The sequence below is a fragment of the Eulemur rufifrons genome, chromosome 7 (assembly GCF_041146395.1).
Source record: "Eulemur rufifrons isolate Redbay chromosome 7, OSU_ERuf_1, whole genome shotgun sequence".
Lineage (NCBI taxonomy): Eukaryota > Metazoa > Chordata > Mammalia > Primates > Lemuridae > Eulemur > Eulemur rufifrons.
This window is the reverse complement of record NC_090989.1, coordinates 155,179,557-155,198,625: the sequence shown is the minus strand read 5'-3', so window position 1 is coordinate 155,198,625 and position 19,069 is coordinate 155,179,557. Positions and strand designations below refer to the sequence as shown.

The following is a 19,069-nucleotide window of genomic DNA, read 5'->3' as shown; positions in this document are numbered from 1 at the left end:
CCCTGGAATTGTGCTGAGGGGCAGTGGGCTAGGGCCTGGGGTCTGCCTGGCAGGTCCAGATGCCAGACTAAGGGCTAGAACCACCCTAGACACTGGGAGGGGTGTATGTGTCCTGATACGTTGTGGCAGGCCAGTCCCTGCAGCCCATAGCAGAGTCTAGAGCTGCTCAGCCTGGGGGTAGAAGTGGGGAGACTGTGTGTGTGTGTGTGTGTGTGTGTGTGTGTGAGAGAGAGAGAGAGAGAGAGAATGCGCGCGCAGGAGAGACATGGAGAAAGAGGGAGGAAGGGAGGGAGGGAGGGAGAGACAGTGTGTATGTGAATTGGGCTTTATCCTGAGACTTGGCTCTTCTAAAAATTATTTTAGTGTTGAAATAGCCTTTTTAGATGAAATGATGGTGATTATAATAATAATGTGTTGTCTGAGCAAAATAAACATGGCATTCATGTCTGTTCTCCCAATTAATTTTCTTTTACTTATCTGTGAAATCCTAGAAACAGAGACCTATAGACGTACTAGGAAAGAGTCAACAGCCTGGGGTAGAATCAGTGGTGGACTGGTAAATGTTTACAGTTTGCTCTGCAGGGGGAAATAACCATTGTTTCTAGCATTTGCCAATTTCCGTGGTGTAAATATTCCTACTATGACTGATTTCAAGTTCCCAAGGTGATGGCACTGAATGCAGAGTTGGGAAGAGGTGCACGTGATTGGCTTTTGTGAGTCAGCTCTTGCAACTACAGCACACTTCTGGGTCAAATCCTGAGTTCACTGCTTCCTGGATGGGTGACCTTGGGCAAGTCACTTAAATCCTCTGTGCCTCAGTTTCCTCATCTGTGAGTTGGAGATGATAATGTTTGCTTCCTTGCGAAGATTGAAGTGAGGAAGCAGGTGAGGTGCTGGCATTGCATCTTGCATGTAGTAGATGCCCTTGTACGTATTAGTCCCAGGAAGGATTATGATTGGCATTTTGTCCCCTAGACCAGTGAATGACTGAGGTCAGAGTCAGAGCCAGGCCAGAGCTAATGGTTCCCTTTGGCAATCAGATCCTGACTTTGCCCATTTGTCTGCTGCCTGCCTGGCTGGACACAGTACTATGTAGCAGCCCACCCCGACATTGGCCTCCAGGCTCCATCTCAGGAGCACAGAAGAGCCACCTGCTGCCTTGTCCACCTGCAGCCAGGCCTAAGAGATCAGCACTGGTGGACAGTAGCCAGGGGCAGAGCAGGCCCTCCGTTCTCTGCTGGGTTCTGCCTTCCGCAGGCTGGCGGCTGGGGCTTGATTGCCCTTCTTAGCCCAGCCTGCAGCCTGGCCTCCACCCGAACTCAGGGTTAGATTTCCCCCTGTGGTGGGGAGCGGAGGAGGGAATCAGGCTGTGGCTCAGCCAGCAATAAGCCGAAGCTAATACTTCTTTCTTTTGATGTTGATTTTTTTTTTTCCATCATGGTCCTGACATTCAGCTTGGCAAATTGCAATTAGTGATCTGCCCGCCTCCTCCTCCGAGTTCCCATGCCAACCGACCCGGGCACACACAATGGCATGGGCCCAGCCCCCCAGCCCCAGGCCTGAGGAGGGATGCAGGGTATGGCTCTGGGTAGAGGCTTGGCTTTTCTGACCCAAGGAACCAGAAGAGAGTCCTGGCCCTGAGTGACACTGGGGAGGTAGCAGACCCAGGGAGGGCTGTTGGGGCCAGATACAATCTCCTGGACCCTGTGGCTGCTGGGGTACCTTCAGGGACTTGGAACTGGCCTCACCCTACCCCTCCTATTCTCTATGGGCTATGCTTAAGCCATGGCTTATTTAAATCTTTGTGGTAATTCTTGGAAGGGCCTCGCATGCAGAATGGGAGTGTGTCAAGTGGGATGAGGAAGCTGAGATACCTTTTCAGATGCATGAGAACAGGGAGCCGTGGTCACAGCAGAGATGCCTTTGGCTGTGTGGAGAGTTTCTCTGGCTGGCTGAGACCGGTGTGATTTTGCTCACCTGATGTGGCTCTGCCTAAGGTGGGGGTCACAGGTTTGAACCCAGGTGAGGCCCCTGCCCAGATACCTTCCCTTTTCCTGGTTGTAGGGCTAAGAATACAGGGCCATGTGACCAGCTGTCCATCCTGTCCACTCACAAAGATTCCTGTGCAGCACCCTCGACTTGCCTATTCTCATGTGTTCTTGTGATACCCTAAGAGATGGCCCCAAATTATCCCCCATTCCAGAGGAGGCAGCTGAGACTCAGATGGATTAAGACGATCCTAGGGTGGCACCAATATGAGAAGACCTGCTCAGACCGTGGCTCAAGGGGATTGTGGGGCGTGCCAGGCCCCCAGAAAGGGGTGGGATGGTCTGCAGTAGCCGTGAGTGGGCGGTTCCTGCAGGACACCTGGGGGACACCTGGCAGTGAGCCTCAGGTGAACGAACATCTGTTTACCAGGAAAAGGCAAGGGCCATCTGAGCCGGAATTCCCCATGTCCACTGTTCAGGGGAGCCCAGAGGGGCAGGGACCCGCCCCCCCGTTACACAATGACTTGGTGGTGCCAGCAGTGTTCCCTCCCCTTCTCCAGGTTCCACCTGGCCTTAGGGACAGGAGGCTCCAAGATCCAGCAGACCGCCCCCCCACCAGCTCCCTCACGCGCTCCTCCTCCCTGGTGTCCAGAAGTCCCCATGTTCAGAGCAGCTACATCAAGGGCTGGCTCTTCACGGTGAAAAATAGTCTCCCTGCAGGCTTTTCCAAGCTGCTGAACTTCCTCAGTGCGTTTACAATACACTTTTCTCTCCTCCCTGGCTGGCCGACAGAGCCGGGGCCACTGGGTCTGGACTTCAAAGGGAACTCACAGGCACATGCTGGTTCCTTGCCTCTGTTTCTCCTCTAGTGAAAATTGGGATGTGAGTGGGTGGCTGCCCTTGGTCCCCTCTGGGTGGCTGGGGCTGGGCTGTGCCAACTGCAGGTGGGCCCTCCTGATGGCTCTCTCCTCTCTGCATGCAGAATGCAGCACTGGGCCCGGCGCCTGGAGCAGGAGGTCGACGGCGTAATGCGGATTTTCGGAGGCGTGCAGCAACTCCGCGAGGTGAGCCCCGTGCCACTTGCTTTCCCTCAGGGACCCTCTTCCAAGGGGATGGGGAAGAGCTTTAGAAATAAGAAGTAAGGGCGATTTGGCGTTGTTGAGGTCCAGCATGGTAGGGCACTGCTAGGCCCATGGGGACAGGTGGGGAAATGACTAGAAAAGCAGTGGGCCGTCCCCCCTCCCCGGGTCTTGGCTGCTCTTCCTGAGGTGACTGTTGGAGCAGTGACCCGACTCTGATGAAGACTTGTCACTGAAAGGGTGTTGGGCTTTTCAGGTTTCTAGGAAGGTGAGGGCTGTGTTTGAGGCAGCGCCTGCGGTGGGGCCCTCGAGGGGCCAGGGATGCAGGGGTGCACGGAAGCCAAAGGGACAGTGCACGAAACAGATGGGATGGCCGGTTCCAGCAGCCCCGAACGCGGGCTCGATGTGCTGTGGCGTGAGACGAGACGAGTGGAAATCCTGTGCCTGGCGGGATGAGGGATCAAGGTGCGGGTGGGGTGATTGATTAGGCACCAGCCACCATATTCATCCTGGGAGATTATGTTAATGTTTGAAATAGTGATGTGAAGAGCAGGCCATCCGTCACCCCCAGAAGGCTGCAAAATGTGTTGCTGTCAGGCCACGGGCTCCTGAGCCATTGCTCTTTATGTAGAGGTGCAGAGGCTCAGAGAGCTGCGCTCTGGAGTGGAGGCGGTGGGACTTCGAGGATCTTGTTGCTGGGAGCTTGGGCCAGGACTTACTGGCCAGAACCGGGTGGGGGATTAATGGGGACCTCCTGCTGACAGTTGGCCTGAGAGCAGCAGAGTAAACTGACTTGCTGTTGGTGGTTCAGTCGAGAGTCCAGGTCCAGGGTTTGGTGACCCCATACCCTCTGTGTTCCTGTCATCCCTCCTGATCAGGGTCAGGATGTAACCTTCGTGGAGCAGGGACTGTGGGGTTGTCCTCACTCCTTTCCTCATGCTTGCTTTAGCTGGTATCCAGGAAATGGGTGACTGTGAATGTGTTGACGTTAGCCATGGATGTAGGACCTCTGGCACAGAATGGGGCTGATTGGGTGGTGACGTGGTAGGTGGGGGAGTCCAGGTCTAGAGGACATCCAGCTTGCTGGGTGGCCTCTCCACAGTGGCCTGGTGCCTCTGAGCCTCCCTTTCCTGGTTGCTGGGCTTGAGTCGCAGTAGGCCCATCACACTCTCTTCCTGTGAACTCTCAATGACTCAGCCACACTTGGAGGCCAGCAGAGCTTTCCAGAGAAAGCGCTGTAGGAAAAGCTGTTCCGGAACGAGAGTCAATTTAGGCTCAGGAATAGCACCTAGCACTAACCAGGCTCTAAGTGGCAACTGCCAAGTACAGCTGTGTGGGTTAATGAAGGAATGATAGTTCCCCAGTATGTGCATCGTGTACCTTTCCAAACTTCATATCGGGACATAAAACGTACCCTGCAGGAGGAGTTAACCATGTACCTCCAGTTGACAATCCTCCATGCTTTGAACCCTCAGCTTGGAGACATTGTTTATTTTATACTCATGGGCAACTCAGACCCTGAAAGTTTGTCAATGGGAAAATAATGTACACATTCATGCCTGAGACTCAGATCTGTCTAGACCATTGAGTTTGCTGGATAGTGAGGACCAGACATGGACTCCCAGCTTAGCGTACCCACCGTGTGCCCCTGGGTGAGTCCTGAACCCTCTCTGATCCTCATTCTTGACCCATGGTGTGGCTGGGAAGTCTGGAGGGATGAGGTGGCAAGAATGGCAATGGACAGGCCCATGCAGATATGCCCCCTTTTTTAGAAATCAAATTTGAGTTTCCCTCATTGATCATTTTCACTCCTAGGCTGTGTTTCCTTACTTTCTGATGGGACTTGAGTGATTCCAGACGCTTTTATCCGTGAGCATGTCCTCCCCCACCCCGACCTGCCAGCAGTCACCAAGGTGGTTGTGCAGCTGGCTTGTGGCAGAGCTAGGACTTGGACCCTGGCTCCTGACCCCTGTTCCAGGGTCTGCTCCTCCCCTGGCCTCCTTCCACTCTTGTGGGACAGACAGGATGAGCCTGGGGCAGCGGGGAGCTGGGCAGGAGCAGGGCTGTGCATGGTGTGGGAGGCAGGCCGGGAAGTGCTGACCTGGCGTCCGGCTCCTCCTGGCAGCCCCTCTGCTGCTGATGGCTGCCAGCTCTCCAGCGGCTCTCTGTCCTGCTCCAGTTTTTTCTCACCTGCTTCCTCAGCCTCTTACTTCCTGCTGACAGCTCTGGGGCTGCTTCTTGGCACTGGGCACTCTGGTGAGGTAGGGGCATGGGGGGCCAGATGTAGAGTTCGAGAGGAAGACAGCAACCCTGTGGGAGCAGGAAGGAATGAACCCTGCCGCTGACTGAGCCACCATTGCCCTCCTTCAGATGCATATGAGAGGGCCCATGTGCCCAGCCCATGCCTGGCTTTGACAGGTCAGCAGGATGCTTAGAGCAGAGCCTTGACCCAGCTGTGGATGCTGCAGTGTACCCTGGCACCAGCTCTGCCGAACAGACAGACTTGCCCCTACCCCACTGGGGCTGCTCCCCCTCAGGCCTTTTTGAGCTGATTCTGAGCTGCCCCCAAACACCTGCAGCTGGGGTGATCTTAGCATCTGGGCCCCCTTGGCCTTCTCCCCAGTGGTTGCACTCCCTGCCTGCCCCATCCTAGAGGCTGCTCCACCCCCAGTAGCTTGGAGCCACGAGGGCTGGCAGCTGCAAGAGTGCAGAAACTGCAGACGGTAGCATTTGGGAACATTTTCCTTGCCTTGGCACTTTCCTTTTCCCAACCTCACCACAACCCCATGGGGGCATGACTGGGTGCAGACTGTAGCCCATTTGTAGTTTGGAAACCATGACATACTTCGGCAGGGTATAGGGGTTGTCTGTGAAGACCCCATCACATTTCTTCATCTAACCCCAGGCCCAGTGCATAGTCGAAGCTCCTGCTATGACCTGGTGCTCCCATGCCATCCCACCCCCATACTTAGCCAGACACCCTGAGCCACACCCTCCTGGGTTCCCCAGTACCCCACCTCCTACCCAACCCTGACCCACTCTTACCCTAAATGGCCCACAAAAATGTAGACCCTGGTGCTGTCCACCCCCTCCAGAGTCCCTGGAGGCTGAGCAAAATCTCCTGAGCCTCTTCTCCACCCTCCCCCATCAGCACCATATTGTCCCCATCCTGGGGGGAGAGCAGAGAGCATATGCTTGGGCTCTGAGCTCATTTACATAATGAGGCTGATCAGGATGAATAATTCATCAGGTGCCTGGGGGTGCACAGGGGTGGGGGCGGGGAGGATGTGGAGATGGGCAGGTCTCCCCTTTCTAAAGCCCACGCCAGTCTGATGGGTACAGCCAGGGACCTACCCCCTTCTGGCTGGGTGTCTAAGGTACAAGGGGAACACTCTGGGAACCGTGTGGGAAGGCAAAGCAGGAGAGATTTTAATCAGACATGAGGAAGAACCAGTTGGCTCATCAGGTTCAACAGCCCTGAAATGGGGTCCTGACCTGGGTGAGACACCTTCCTTGGAGGATCTCTAGAGAAGGAGGGGAAAAGACCCTCTACCTGGCCTAGAGGCTGGCAGTGAGGACAGGCTGCCTGGCCAGAGCTGGGCTAGGAACAGGAACCTGGGACAGCCATGTCTGGGAGCCACAGGCTACCCTCTGGGAAGGTTCAAGCCAAGCCCGGACCCATAGGAGCCTTTCCCAGTCCACATCAACCCCCTGTAGCTCACCTGCTGGTCAGGGCAGAAATGGTGTAGAGCCCAACCCATATCCCCAGCTGCCTGATCCCCCACGATGGCCTTAGCCCACGGTTATTCCCATGGTCCTATCATACACATGGGGAAACCAAGGCATTGGCTGACTGTTTCTACCAGCCGTCCCTTCCTTGGGCCCTGGCAGGCCAGCCCTGGGCAGTGCAGTGGAGGTGTCATGGCAGAAGAGCCACCCTGGGGCAGCCCCTCCCCTGGACTTCCGAGCCTGCCTCCAGAGAGAGCAGGACCCCAGGACTTGGAGATCCCCAGCCCCAAGTCTTTTGCTCCTCTTTCCACTGCTATGCTGCTCTGGACAGTCATGGTGATTCAGGCCAGTAGTGTCTGTGTGCCCCCACTTCTTAGGGATGGCCAGGAATGGCATTTCTGAACCAGTGACAGCATCATAGTCCTACCCGTCTTGTCTGCCCCCGGCCATCCCTGCACCCTGTCTGCTCAGCGCTCCCTGGGAATGAGTAATTAATATTTGTGGAGTGCCACATCTGGACCCAGCTCCTGGCATGGACCAAAGTCTGGCTCGTCCAGGGCCCCTTTCCTGCAGGTCTCAGAGTGGTGGAACAGGGCCTCTCTGCAAGTGCCTTTGAGACAGATCTTTCCCTGACCCCCTGCACCCTTCTCCCCAGCTGGCACCACCAGTCCTGAAACATGCGTACTCACACGCTGACTCTGGGCGTGCTGGCTGAGGCTGTGGTCTGTTCCCATTAGGGAAGGGTGCTCTCTGAGCATCCCAGGTAGGGTTAGCAGTGCCCAAGAGTGCCAGGGCACCTGAGGACCTTAGAGGTGCTGGGGCAGAAGAGGAGGAAGGATGTTGGGGTGGGGGGAGGTACCAGGGGACAGAGCAGCCCCTTAGAGGGCCAGGCAAGGGAAGCACAAGAGATTGTGACCCCCAGACCCTACAGTTGGTCCTTTTATCAGAGCACTGTGGTTCACATGTGCCCCCAAGAGGTAGGCGTGCACCTTCTTGGCCAGGTGGTCCCCCACTGGCACAGGCTGTCGCTAGAGAGACAGGTGAGGAGTGGCGAGGGAGCTCACTCAGGCCCCTCACAGCCCTCTCCAGGCTCCCTGCAGCCTCAGCACCATCATCCCAGGGGCTCCGTACTTGCTCATTGTGCGGCCCCCACCCCTCCAACCAGCCGCTTCCCAGCAAGGCCCAGTGGTGCCCTCCTCTCTCCTGTGTAGATGAGGGGGATGTGGGGCACATCAGGGTCGGGGCGGTGGGGAGGCTCGGGTGTGAAATATGCCGCTGGGTAGGGATTGCTGTCGCTCGCCTCCCTAAAAACCCACATATATTATTCTTTAATGGAAAGTTAATTGTCTTATTATTCCCACCATATGGTCCTCTTGCTTGGCACCCAGCGGGGATGCATGGGGCTGGGGGGAGGGCTCCTGGGAGGGCGTCTGAAACGTGGTGAGGCCGCTGCTCAAGCGTAATCGGGTACAGAGAGGCGAATGCGTAGAGCCTGACTGAAGCCCTGCTCGGATCCCCTATGCGTCCCCCCAGCCCAGCCTGCTCCCCGCCTCTTTGATTCCTGGGCCCTGACCTGGGGGTGGCCTTTCCTGACACCCCCTCCCACTGCAGGGTCTGGGAGTGCTCTCCCTGAGCACTGTGTGGAGAGCCACAGGGTTGGGGGGAGTGGTTGCTGCCCTCCTGCTTGCTCCCCCCTCCCCCACCCTATTGTCACTGGCAGGAGAAAATTCCATTTTTGAGAAGCTTTTCAAAAGCTGTTTCATCCATGGCAGGAGCTCCTGCCTGAGGGCCAGCTGACTGGCTTAGATCTCCTGTCCCCTTCCACACCCGCCCCCAGTGTTGGGGGGCTGCTCCGAGATGGTTGCCCCAGGGTGAGGGGTGGCTGATGTTGGCCACCCCTTCTGTGGGCACCAGCCACTTGAGGGCTCCCCTACCCCAGCAGCTCTTCTAGGGCTGCTGCAGCTGGGTCACGTACTGGTACCCTTGTCAGCCCCTGTCCCCTCCCAGGCCTCCCTCTTCCTGCTCTCAAGGAGGAGGGGCCTGGGCATGAGTGGGCTCTTTGCTCCTGGAGTCTTAGCAGAGAAGACTGGGGCAGGAGCTCTGCTAGGAGGCTTTCTAGATTCTGAATAGTCTCTGTAGGGAGCTGTTGCCCAGGTTTCTGTGGGGCCAGGGTGTAGAGGGAACAGGGTGTCTCTGGGTGGGATCAGCTGCTGGTATAGGCATGGGAAGGGGGCCTCCAGCTTCCAGCTTGTGCCGAGAGGTCACTGTTGGGCACATCCAAGGTCAGTTCCCAGGGATAGGGAACAGCTAGGAGGGGCAGAGAAGCATGTGGTGTACACTGTGCCTTCTGAAGGTAGGACCTGCCTGTGGTCCCACAGGGGAGGCAGAGCTGGATTTCAATCCAGGGCCTGTGCCAGGGGCAGCAGCTGGATGGTGAGTGGTGGTGAGACTGGAGTGGGCAGGAAGAGCAGACACTATGGGACCTGGGACATATATTGTCCTGCCTGTCTGACCCTTGGTTCCCCCACTTGTGAAATGGGGATCAGAGCAGTCCTGTCCTCACAGGAGACATGAGGATCTCAGGGGAGCAGGAGTAAGGAACGGGTGCAGACAGAGTCCCACAAATGTGAGGCTGACTTTGTGCCCCTCCCCCTACTAATTGCCTGCCCTTCCAGTCACAGTTTTAGAAAGTTTACACACCCAAGGTGTCTTTTCTGATCAACTCAGCCCAGGAGTTTGGAAATTGGTTCCCTCTTCCATCTGATTGTGACACTTTTGGGGGACGTCTTACTGAGTGAGGCACAAAAGCCACCAAGCTGGGAAAGGGCTTGAAGAAACAGGGCCTGTGGACTAGGGAAGGGTAGGTGGCTTCTTTGGCCAGAAACCCAGGGAGCCAGCTGCAGCAGCCCCTGCGGGTAGAGGTGGGCGGAGGTGGGGGAAGGGCCTGTAGGCTGCCGTGAGTTGGTTTCTCCAATCAGTCAATAAGTCGGCAGCTCATCTCTCAGGCCCGTGGGCTTAGAGAAGGGGATGGCAATGGAATAGGACCAGTGCAAAGGCACTGATCTCTGGGCTGTCCCCAGGTATTGGTACTGGGAATAGGAGGTTAGTGGGTGAAAAATGGAGTGGCCAAGGCCAGGGCTAGGGATCAGGGGTTCTTGAGGGTGGTAGCTCCAGGGATCTCTGGAAAGTTCTCTGACTGGGGGCCCCACAATTTAAGGAAGAGACAGTCTCAGTGGCTATTAGCAGAACCTCACTAGGCAGACAGAACTCTGCCTGGGAGAATTTTGGTGAGGAACCCTTGGCTGCACTGCAGGGCCCTTCCCTGAAGTGAAAGCCTTGTAGTCCTTGCATCTTGGGAATGCATTTCTAAATCAAGATGCCCTCCCATACACACACACACACACACACACACACACACACACAGAGGAAGTGTTCTGATGAACACTCTGGCTCCCCTCGGGGTCTGCAGAGAGACTGGCCTTGTAGCAGGACAGCGGGGAGTCAGCCCTGATGAAGACCTAGGCCGTGCAGCTTGTTGAGGAGTGGCCAGGATCTGCTCCCCTCCCTCGGCCTCTGCCTCCATCTCTGCAGAGTGATGGGACTGCTGTGTCCAGAGCCGGGGGCTGGCCTGGATGGTTGGGGATGGGAGGTGGGGGTTGGGAGTGGAGAGCCGAATGGGTTTCCATGCTAGGCCCCTGGGGACGGTTGACCTGATCTGCATTCCTCCCCGCTCCTTCACTCCCAGCCGTTGCTAGATCGGTGGCAGCCACAGGGACACTTGCCTCAGATTCATGGAGCCCCAAGCACTTGGCGGAGGCAGAGAAGTAATTGGTTTTGACAAACCACAGCCGGCCCCAGGGGCAGCATGAGCAGCATTTACCACGACCAGGCAGGAAATGGAGGCTCAGTGTGGCCTCCCTCCACCTCTGAGGATGGCTGCCCTCTCCTTGAGAGGAGAGATGTCAGCTTTGGAGAAAGTTACAGAGCCACAGACCTTCTCTTTCCTGTACCTCTCTCCCAGCCCTGGGACCTGGTGGTCCTAAAAGGGGGATGGCCTGCTCCACGTAGAGGGAGGGGGTGGATCCTGGGCAGACCCCTCAGGCCCCCTCCTTGTCCATCCTTGCGTTCTCATGAGTCAGGGAACCAAATGACTGACCCTCGGGGCTCGAGTGCCTGGCATCAGGAGGAGACGATGTGCGGTCTGGGTGGAGAAGCAGGCTGTGCACACGCGCAGGTGTGCAGCCACACACATGCCTGCGTGTCACATATGCCTATAGGTGCCCGCAGGGCAGGCACGGAGTAGGTCCTCAGCTAGTAACTGTTGAGTGGGTGGTAAAGCAAAGGGGCAGGCATCTAAGGACTGAGGAGGGAAAGGTCAGGGCTCTGACTGTCCCACACAGGCTCGGGAGCCGTCAGCCCACGTGAGGAAACTGAGACCAGTGCAGCAGGCCTGAGTTTTGGCCCTGAGAGAGGTGGGCTTGCATGAGGGGTCTACAGGACTTGGCCTCACATAGATGATCCCCTGATTGCTCCGTGTACGGGTAGGAAGGGCTCAGGGATTGTGGAGAAGGGCCCTGGAGAAGAGCTGGCTGCGTGAGTGTGCTGGCTCTCCAGACGTCAGGCTGGGGCTAGGGAGGCTGGGCCATTCCTGGAATGACCTGAAGGCTGGGCCCAGTATATGGCCCGGGGCAGGGGTAGCAAGGAGCCTGCCTTAGGCCTTGGGACCTCCCAGCTGCCTGTGCGCCTTCTCCCTACCACCCCAACTACATTTGTCAGCTTCCTCCTCTCAGTCCACTTGCCACTCTCCTCACTCCTTCCACCCTTTCCAGGTCTCTCCCCAGCTTTAAACCCAGCCCACAGCTCCCCTCCTCCAGGAAGCCCTCCAGATCAATGCCAAGGCCAGTGATGTCTGATGCTCCCCACTGCCTTCAGCTTTGCATCCTTTGGGTACACATAGAAGATGGGGCTGCCAAGTATCTCTGGCAGGCCCAATCCAGTGTTCCCATCATCCGGGATCTGGAGACCATGGCCAGAGGGCAGGGTCATGGCCAGGCCTTCCTGGCAGGAGTCCACCTGAACAAAGGCAGTCAGACCTGGAAGACAACTGGCCCTGGCGATTCTTGGTCTCGTGACTCACTGGGAGACGGTCCCTGACCTGCTGAGACTCGTGCGAGGTGGAACATGGGCTGATCATTGAGTAGAGAGACGCACGATGCTGCATGGGGAATGTGGGCACAAATGCGTGTGCACGTAGAAGAGAGCGTGTGAACCTGTGTGCGTGGGTGCTGCAAGTGGGGGGGTGAGAACAGGTGAGCGTTTGTGTGTCCATAGAAGAGAGTGGTCACTCCTGCATGTGTGCCACGTGTGGGGGTGTGACCAGGCGAGCGTGTGCACGTGTGTATATGGACGAATGCAAAGTTCTGAGTGCTGCCTGTGGAGGTGTGAGCAGGGTAGGATGGGACTGCGAGGGGGCAGGTGCTGAGAGCTCTATCACATGAGCAGGCGAGAACTACTTAGCTGATTAATTAGCAAAGCCGAGAAGTCTGGGTTGTGGGTGAGGAGCTCATATTCACACACACACTCTTCCCCCCGCCCCCCCACCCCCGTGCATGGTGAGCACCACCCCTCGCAAGTCACTCTGCTTGACACTGTGCTCAGCAGCCCTGCTGGGGGGCAGGATGCCAGTCGGCTGCGTGTCTGTGCCCTGGGATGGGGGCTAGACCAAGTGACCCCACTGTGGAGATCCCAGGACTTGTGCAAGGCCATTCTCATTGTCCCTAATCCAGTGCTCACGAAGGCTGGGTGGTGAGGCCATCCAGGTCCATTCCACAGATGAGAGATCTGGTAAGGGGGCACTGAGCAGGAGCCCCAATTCCAGATACTTGGCCTCCCAGGGAGGGGGCATCCTCCAGAGTCTGCAGGTGTGGTCAGGTTCTTCCCTCGTAGGCTCCAGCAGCCCTTCCTGCCCTGCGCTTGGGTCCACTGAAGTTACCTTCTGAAGGTGGGGGAACAGTTTGGGTGCCTTCAGGCTTAGGGAGCTTTCTGCGGCCTAGAACAAGCCACTCCCACTTACAACCCCCAGATGCCGATTCCCTCCATGGGCCCTGCAGGCCCGCTGAGAGAGGTCTGACCCCCCAGAAGGCTTCATAAAGCCTCACTTCACCTGTCCCTGGAAAGTGAGGGCCCCCATGCTCCCCAGTTCCCACAGCCCCACACACCTCCCATCAGCATGAGTCTCTGTTGATCGTAGCTGGCCCTGTTCCACATCCTCTGTTCAAGTGCAGCTCTTGGGTCTTTGATGAGGTCTTTCGAACTTGTCCCTGAGTCCTAGAGTCTGGGCTTGATGCTGACTGCTGGCAGGCAGGCCTGCTGCCCCCAGAGATCCCTGGCCCCACCACTGCACTGCGTCGTGCAGGGAGACCCGGAAGCTGGGTCAAGTGGCAGCCACTTGCCTCCTGATCAGGTATTGACGGAGAAGCCTTCATTATGCTCCATCTACAGGTGTGGAATAAATTGGTGTGCCGTGAATTTATTCTTTTTAAAGAGGGACTTTCACACTGGGGAAAACTTTTAAAAAGAACATTTATATAAAAAGCAATTACCGTGCCAGTAATTTTTATGTATTCTCCCCCTTCTATCGCTGCCTTTGTGTTTGAACGTGACGGCCTCCTGGGCAGCTGGAGCCTAGCTCCCAGGCTTCTGGCCTCCCAGCTACAGCTTCCTGCCTGCTGGAGTGGCCTCCTCCTCCAGGAAGGATCAGGATGCAGGGCACAGGCCCAGTAGGGGTGTGGAGTCCAGGAGGACAGCTACATGGATTTATGTTCAAAACTTGGGTGCTTTGGAAATTTCCTGCCGCGTGCATCTCTGTCCTGAGATTGCTCCGGTCCAAGTCCCAGGGTTGACGCACCCTTTCTGGGCCCTTCTTGGCAGCAGCCAAGCACATAAAGGCACCCGCTTCCCAGCAGCCTCATCGCCCCTCATTGGCAAAGGGAGGAGGCAGTGGTGTGGGAGCAGGTATTTTCCCTCCCGAGGAGCCACTAACGGGCACCCTGCTTCCCCAGCCATTATTGCTCTCACACTCCATGCATTATGTAAATTGTCTCTGTTGCTAAGTGGTGGAGGAGCCGCTCAGGAGGAACAAGGGGGCGAGGTCTGGAGCCTTCTGGGGAGAAGGCAGGAGACTGGGCCCTGGGAACTCACTTCTGTGCATCAAGGAGGGTCTGGCAGCCTCCGCCCTCAGACTAGGATCCCTGGGGCTTGCTCACTGTCTCCCCCTCAGACCACAGCTTTGTGAGGATGGTGGCTGCACCCCTACAGCAGACCGGGGGCTCCCAGGAGGCCAGCTGTGCTCCTTCATTGGATGGGGCTATCAGATGGGGCTTTGCCTCCCACCTCAGACTGGCTCCTGGAGTAGGACACATGCCCCTCCGCTGCCCAAGGAGGGGTGCTCCCCCTACCTGTACAGCTTTCACCAGCAGCTGGGTGGTTCCATCCAGGAATGTGCACGCTTGCCCACAGGGCCTCCTCAGAAGCCTGTGGCAGAGCTACAGAAGGTCATGTCCAGTCGTGGGGCTGGGTGACCCGCCTATCCCCTGTAGACCCTGGGAAGCCCCAGTATCCTTGTGCCCCTTCTGAAGTGAGTGCCCAGTGAACTTGGGCTATAGATGGGTGAATATTGGAGGCAGCCCCACACCCTGGGGTGCCAGCAGGCTTTTGGGGCCCTGGTGAGGCTTCAGTCTCAGTAAGGCATGTCCTGGACCTAATCAAGGCCTGGGTGATGAAGGGAGCTCTCCCAGGGTACTCACCTGCCATCTTTCCTTTTGAGACACAGGATCTGTTGATGGAACCAAGCCCACCCATGGGGTAAGCCCATTGTGTCACTCTCCAAGGAGCTGAGCACTCTGGGATTCTTCCAAACTGTGCTAGTCTCTTCTCAGCTGAGCTTGCACTTGGCATGCGGCCCGCCAGCGTAGGCCATACATGAAGCAGTACCCTCCCTTCCTGGAACAGAGGGGCTCCCTCACCCCAGCCTCCACTCTGCCCCTGGGACAAGATGTCTTTCCAGTGCAAGGTGGCCACTGGGTTGAGGGGTCACGGGTTTGTGTGTTTCCTGGAAATGACACAAAGAGTTTAGGATTCCAGGGAGGCTGTGAAAGGCAGGAAAGACATTTGTAGCCCACTCGGCCCCCCACACCCTGTCCTTTCCCAGACAGGGCTGTCGGTGGGACGGGGTGAAATAGGCCACCTGATCCCCACACAGTTTTCAACAGAGGTGAGTGCAAAGACTGCGTCTGTGGCCACATAGACATCGTGGAGGACTTGGAGCTGCTTCCTTGCCACCTGGCACTCTCCCCTGCTGCCCGCTGGGATGGGTGGCATTATCTCTCTGACCCCTGTGGGCTGCTGTCCCTCTACTTGCTTTGTAACTACTCCCAACTTGGGAAATGTTGGGTGGGACCCCAGACCAGGGGTCGTCAACACCAATTTGGTGTTTTTGTCTAAGGGGCTGGGTCTGTGTTCTCAGAAAATCAGGGAATTGAAGCCTCAGCCTGTCTTCACTTGCAATAAGAGCAGAACAGTGGCAGTGGTGTCAGCTGCTGCCCTTTGGTGGCCTCGTCAGTCCCCTGTCCCTGACTCCTCTGCCTACATTATTCTCTCTCCCTCCTTCCTTCCCCTCCCTGCCTCCCTCTCTCCTTTTTTCTCTTCTTTTTCTTACATTTCAAGATGGATTTTTAAATTTAGTGTTTTAAAGTCATCATTACACCGGCACCTGGTGTAAAGTCATAGTTTTACCAGGCGAGTTGTGTTAGAAGCACAGCAGCCCCTGCTCTGCATTTCCAACTCCCCAGAGGCTGTCACTTCCTAATCTCTGAGCTCCATATCTCTAAATGACACACTTACGTCGCTACTTCATGATTGCTCAGTTTCAGGCATTATCCCTGAGCATCCCACTGAGAGAGAAGAGGACCCTGCTCTCCTCAGCCCCCCACAGCCCTGTCCCTCGCCCTCCAGTGTCATCACGTGACATGGTTAGGTCAGGACTCACTGCTGACACTGCTGTGACCCAGCAAAAGCTATTGAGAACTGTGCCTCATAGTACATACTTTTGGGTACAGTTTTTTTAGTCTTTTTCAACTGGTAACAGCTGTCTGGATTTTGTTTGTTAGTTTATTTGCCTAGTTTTCTGTGAACCTTTACTCATCTGCCCCAAATTCCCCACCATTTATCTGACCCTCTTCTTGTATGTTCAGATGCATCTGGAGTTCTAGTAAATTCACCATCCAAGGAAGTCTTGCCCGGAGCCTCACGCTGGCTCCAGTGAAGACTAGCTGCTCTTCCAGCTTGCGACTCGGATGTGTCCCTGGGATTTCCTTCACATCTCTCTGCGTTAGAGTCCCCTCTTTTGTGGATCCCATGGCCTCCTCTTCCTTGGTTTCCGGATTTCTCCCTCATTTTGGTAGAGGGCATTTCCAGTTGGTTTCCTGAGGAAAGGGGAGCCAGACTTTTGAGACTTCTGTGCATCGGAAAGCCTTCCTTCTGCACACTTGACAGATTCTAGATGGGCTGGAAGTCCAGGGTGGAAACCATCTGATGTCCAACTCATTCCTAAGGGAGAACTCCATTCCTTCCAGCTTCCTGAGTCGATGGAGAGGTCCCGAGTCATTTGGCTTCCCGATCCATTGTACGTGGCCTGGTTTTTAGCAGACACTTGTAAATTTTCTCCCTTTGCCCAGTGTTCCGAAATTCCACATTGATTGACCTTAGTGGGGTTTATTTTCATTCCTTACCACTCAGTGGATACTTTCAAACTATTAATAGATACTTGTGTCCTTCAGTTCTGGAAAGTTTTCTTGAATGATTTCTTTGACTATATCCTCCTATCTCATTTCTCTCTGTTCTCTTTCGAGAACCCTTAACTCAGACCGTGTTCTTTTTTTTTTCTTTTCTCTCCAATTTTCTTTTTTTTTCCTCAAAGTTAGTATTTTATTAAAAGTGTACCTATAAATGTGATGCAGCATAGAGCAGTGGGAGAATATTGGATTATTATTTTTTATTACATTAAAAAAATTTTTTTATTTATCATTTTTTTATTTCAGCATATTACGAGGGTACAAATGTTTAGGTTACATTCTGTCCAATTTTCTATCTCTGTGCCTTTTTTCAAGAGATCTCTCCATTTTATCTTCCAGTCTTGCTATCAAGTTTTGCATTTTACCACTGTATTTTAAATTTCCAGGATATCTTTTTGGACCTTTTAAAAAATAACACCTTCCTTTCATTCTTTCTTTCTGTTATTTTTTGCCTTCATTTCATGGTGATGAGATTGTTCTTCTTTCATTGTTGCCATGATGTCTGTTAGTTCTCTGAGGATAGTATTATATTATAGCTTTAAAAGAAAGAAAGAACAGCTTTTTATTTTGAAATAATTTTAGACTTACAGATAAGTTGCAAAAATAGTACAGAAATTCCCTAACCCTTTACCCAGTTTCCTGTAAGTTATCTTAAGTTATCATCTTGTATAACCATAGTACAAATATCAAAACTAAGAAATTGACATCGGGGCCTGGTGGGGTGGTTTCTGCCTGTAGTCCAAGCTACTTGGAAGGCTGAGGTAGGAGAATCACTTGAGCCCCGGAGTTTGAGTCTAACCTGGGCAACAAAGCAAGATCCCATCTCTATTTTAAAGAGAAGAAGAAGAAGAAATTGATACTGGTACAATACTGTTAACCAAAGCGAAGACCATATTTGGATTTTGCCAGTTTTCACACTAATGTCCTTTTTCTATTCCAGGATCAAATCCAAGATACCAGGTTGTATGTAGTTGTCATGTCTCTTTAGTCTCCTCTAATCTGTGACAGTTTCTATATCTTTCCTTGTCTTTCATGACCTTGACACTGTTCTAAAAGTACTGACGAGTTATTTTGTTTAACGTCCCCCAATTTGGGTTTTTCTGATGTTTTCTGTGACTGGATTGAGGCTATGCCTATTTAGGTAGAACACCCCAGAAATGGCGTGTCCTTCTCAGTGTGTCCTATCCGGGTTACGTGATGTCAGTATGTCTTGTTATTGGTGGTGTTAACCTCGATCACTTGGTTAAGGTGGTGTCTGCTGGCTCCTCCATTGTAAAGTTGCTATTTTTCCATTTGTAATTAGTAAATTTCTTGGCAGAGACGCATCAAGGCTGTGCAGATACCCTGTTTCTTTTCAAACTTTTGCCCATTAATTTTAGCATCTATTGGTGGATCTAGCCCGCAGCAGTTCTTACTGTGGGGTTTGAATGGTGCTTTTCTATTTCTCTCATTCCTTCTACATTTATTAATTGGAATTTTCCTATAAAGAACTGTCCATTGTCACCCATTTATTTTTTTCAATTATTTATATCAGTACAGGTGCATGGATACTTACTGTATTCTATGGATTATAACCCAGTAGTGTTATTATTTATTTTGTTGCTCAAATTGTTCTAGCTTTGGTCACTGGGAGCTCTTTCAGTTTGGCTCCTGTGCCCTTTCAACATGCCCCCATCCTTTACTGAGCCCTTTCTTTACTGTCTGTTACCACGAGATGCTCGAAGCTCATCTTGTATTTTTCCTGTCCCATCCCTGGAATCAGCCACTTCTCCAAGAAGTTCTGCTTCCATTTATTAGAGAATGATATTTAGAAATCAAGATCCGGGTGCTGACTGTGCTCATTGCTAGTGGGGTATTACTGCTTCTGGGCCCTCTCATGATCAGAACTAAGAAATACATGTACACATGCTAACCCAGGTAGACATATATACCTATAAGTACACACTGTGAGTTCATAGTGACACCTCTGACTCCAATCCACCGCAACAGAACTCATTCAAGTCTTCTTCCCTTCCTTTTGGTGACTTCCTTCTCCAGTGGGAACCCAGTTGTCACTATCCACAATATATTTACTTACTTGTTCACCCTGGTATATACACTTTATAGCAATTTTTATGTGTTCTTTTCCCTGCGTGGCCCGGATTTCAAGTTCTTTTTGTTTTGACCTCTGACTCCTTCGTGTCTGTTTCCCTGCAGTGTTTGGTGCTCCACATGCTCTGCTCATATTTAAGCAGAGAAGATAATGTGATGACAGCTGGGAGTGGGACTTCAACCCCTTGGGCCCTGAGTCAAAACAACACCAGAGAGTGGGGCACTGAGTGTGGGGCTGGGGGCTCTGGGTGCGGAGGCACTTGTGGACCATGGGGTTCATTGTGGGTGATCTGGCCAGGTTGCCCTCCAGGGCTGCAGGTTCCCCAGAGAA

At 54.0% G+C, this 19,069-nt stretch overlaps 1 protein-coding gene across 4 annotated transcripts in view; it reads left to right on the top strand.

Moving 5' to 3' along the window:
* CACNA2D2 (calcium voltage-gated channel auxiliary subunit alpha2delta 2) overlaps positions 1 to 19,069 on the top strand; it is a 136,771-nt gene that overhangs the window by 24,258 nt on the left and 93,444 nt on the right. For all 4 annotated transcript variants that reach the window (XM_069475753.1, XM_069475752.1, XM_069475751.1 and 1 more), the window contains exon 2: positions 2,971 to 3,052. In XM_069475753.1, the coding sequence (XP_069331854.1) occupies positions 2,971 to 3,052 (82 nt within the window). The remainder of the gene's footprint in view (positions 1 to 2,970; positions 3,053 to 19,069) is intronic.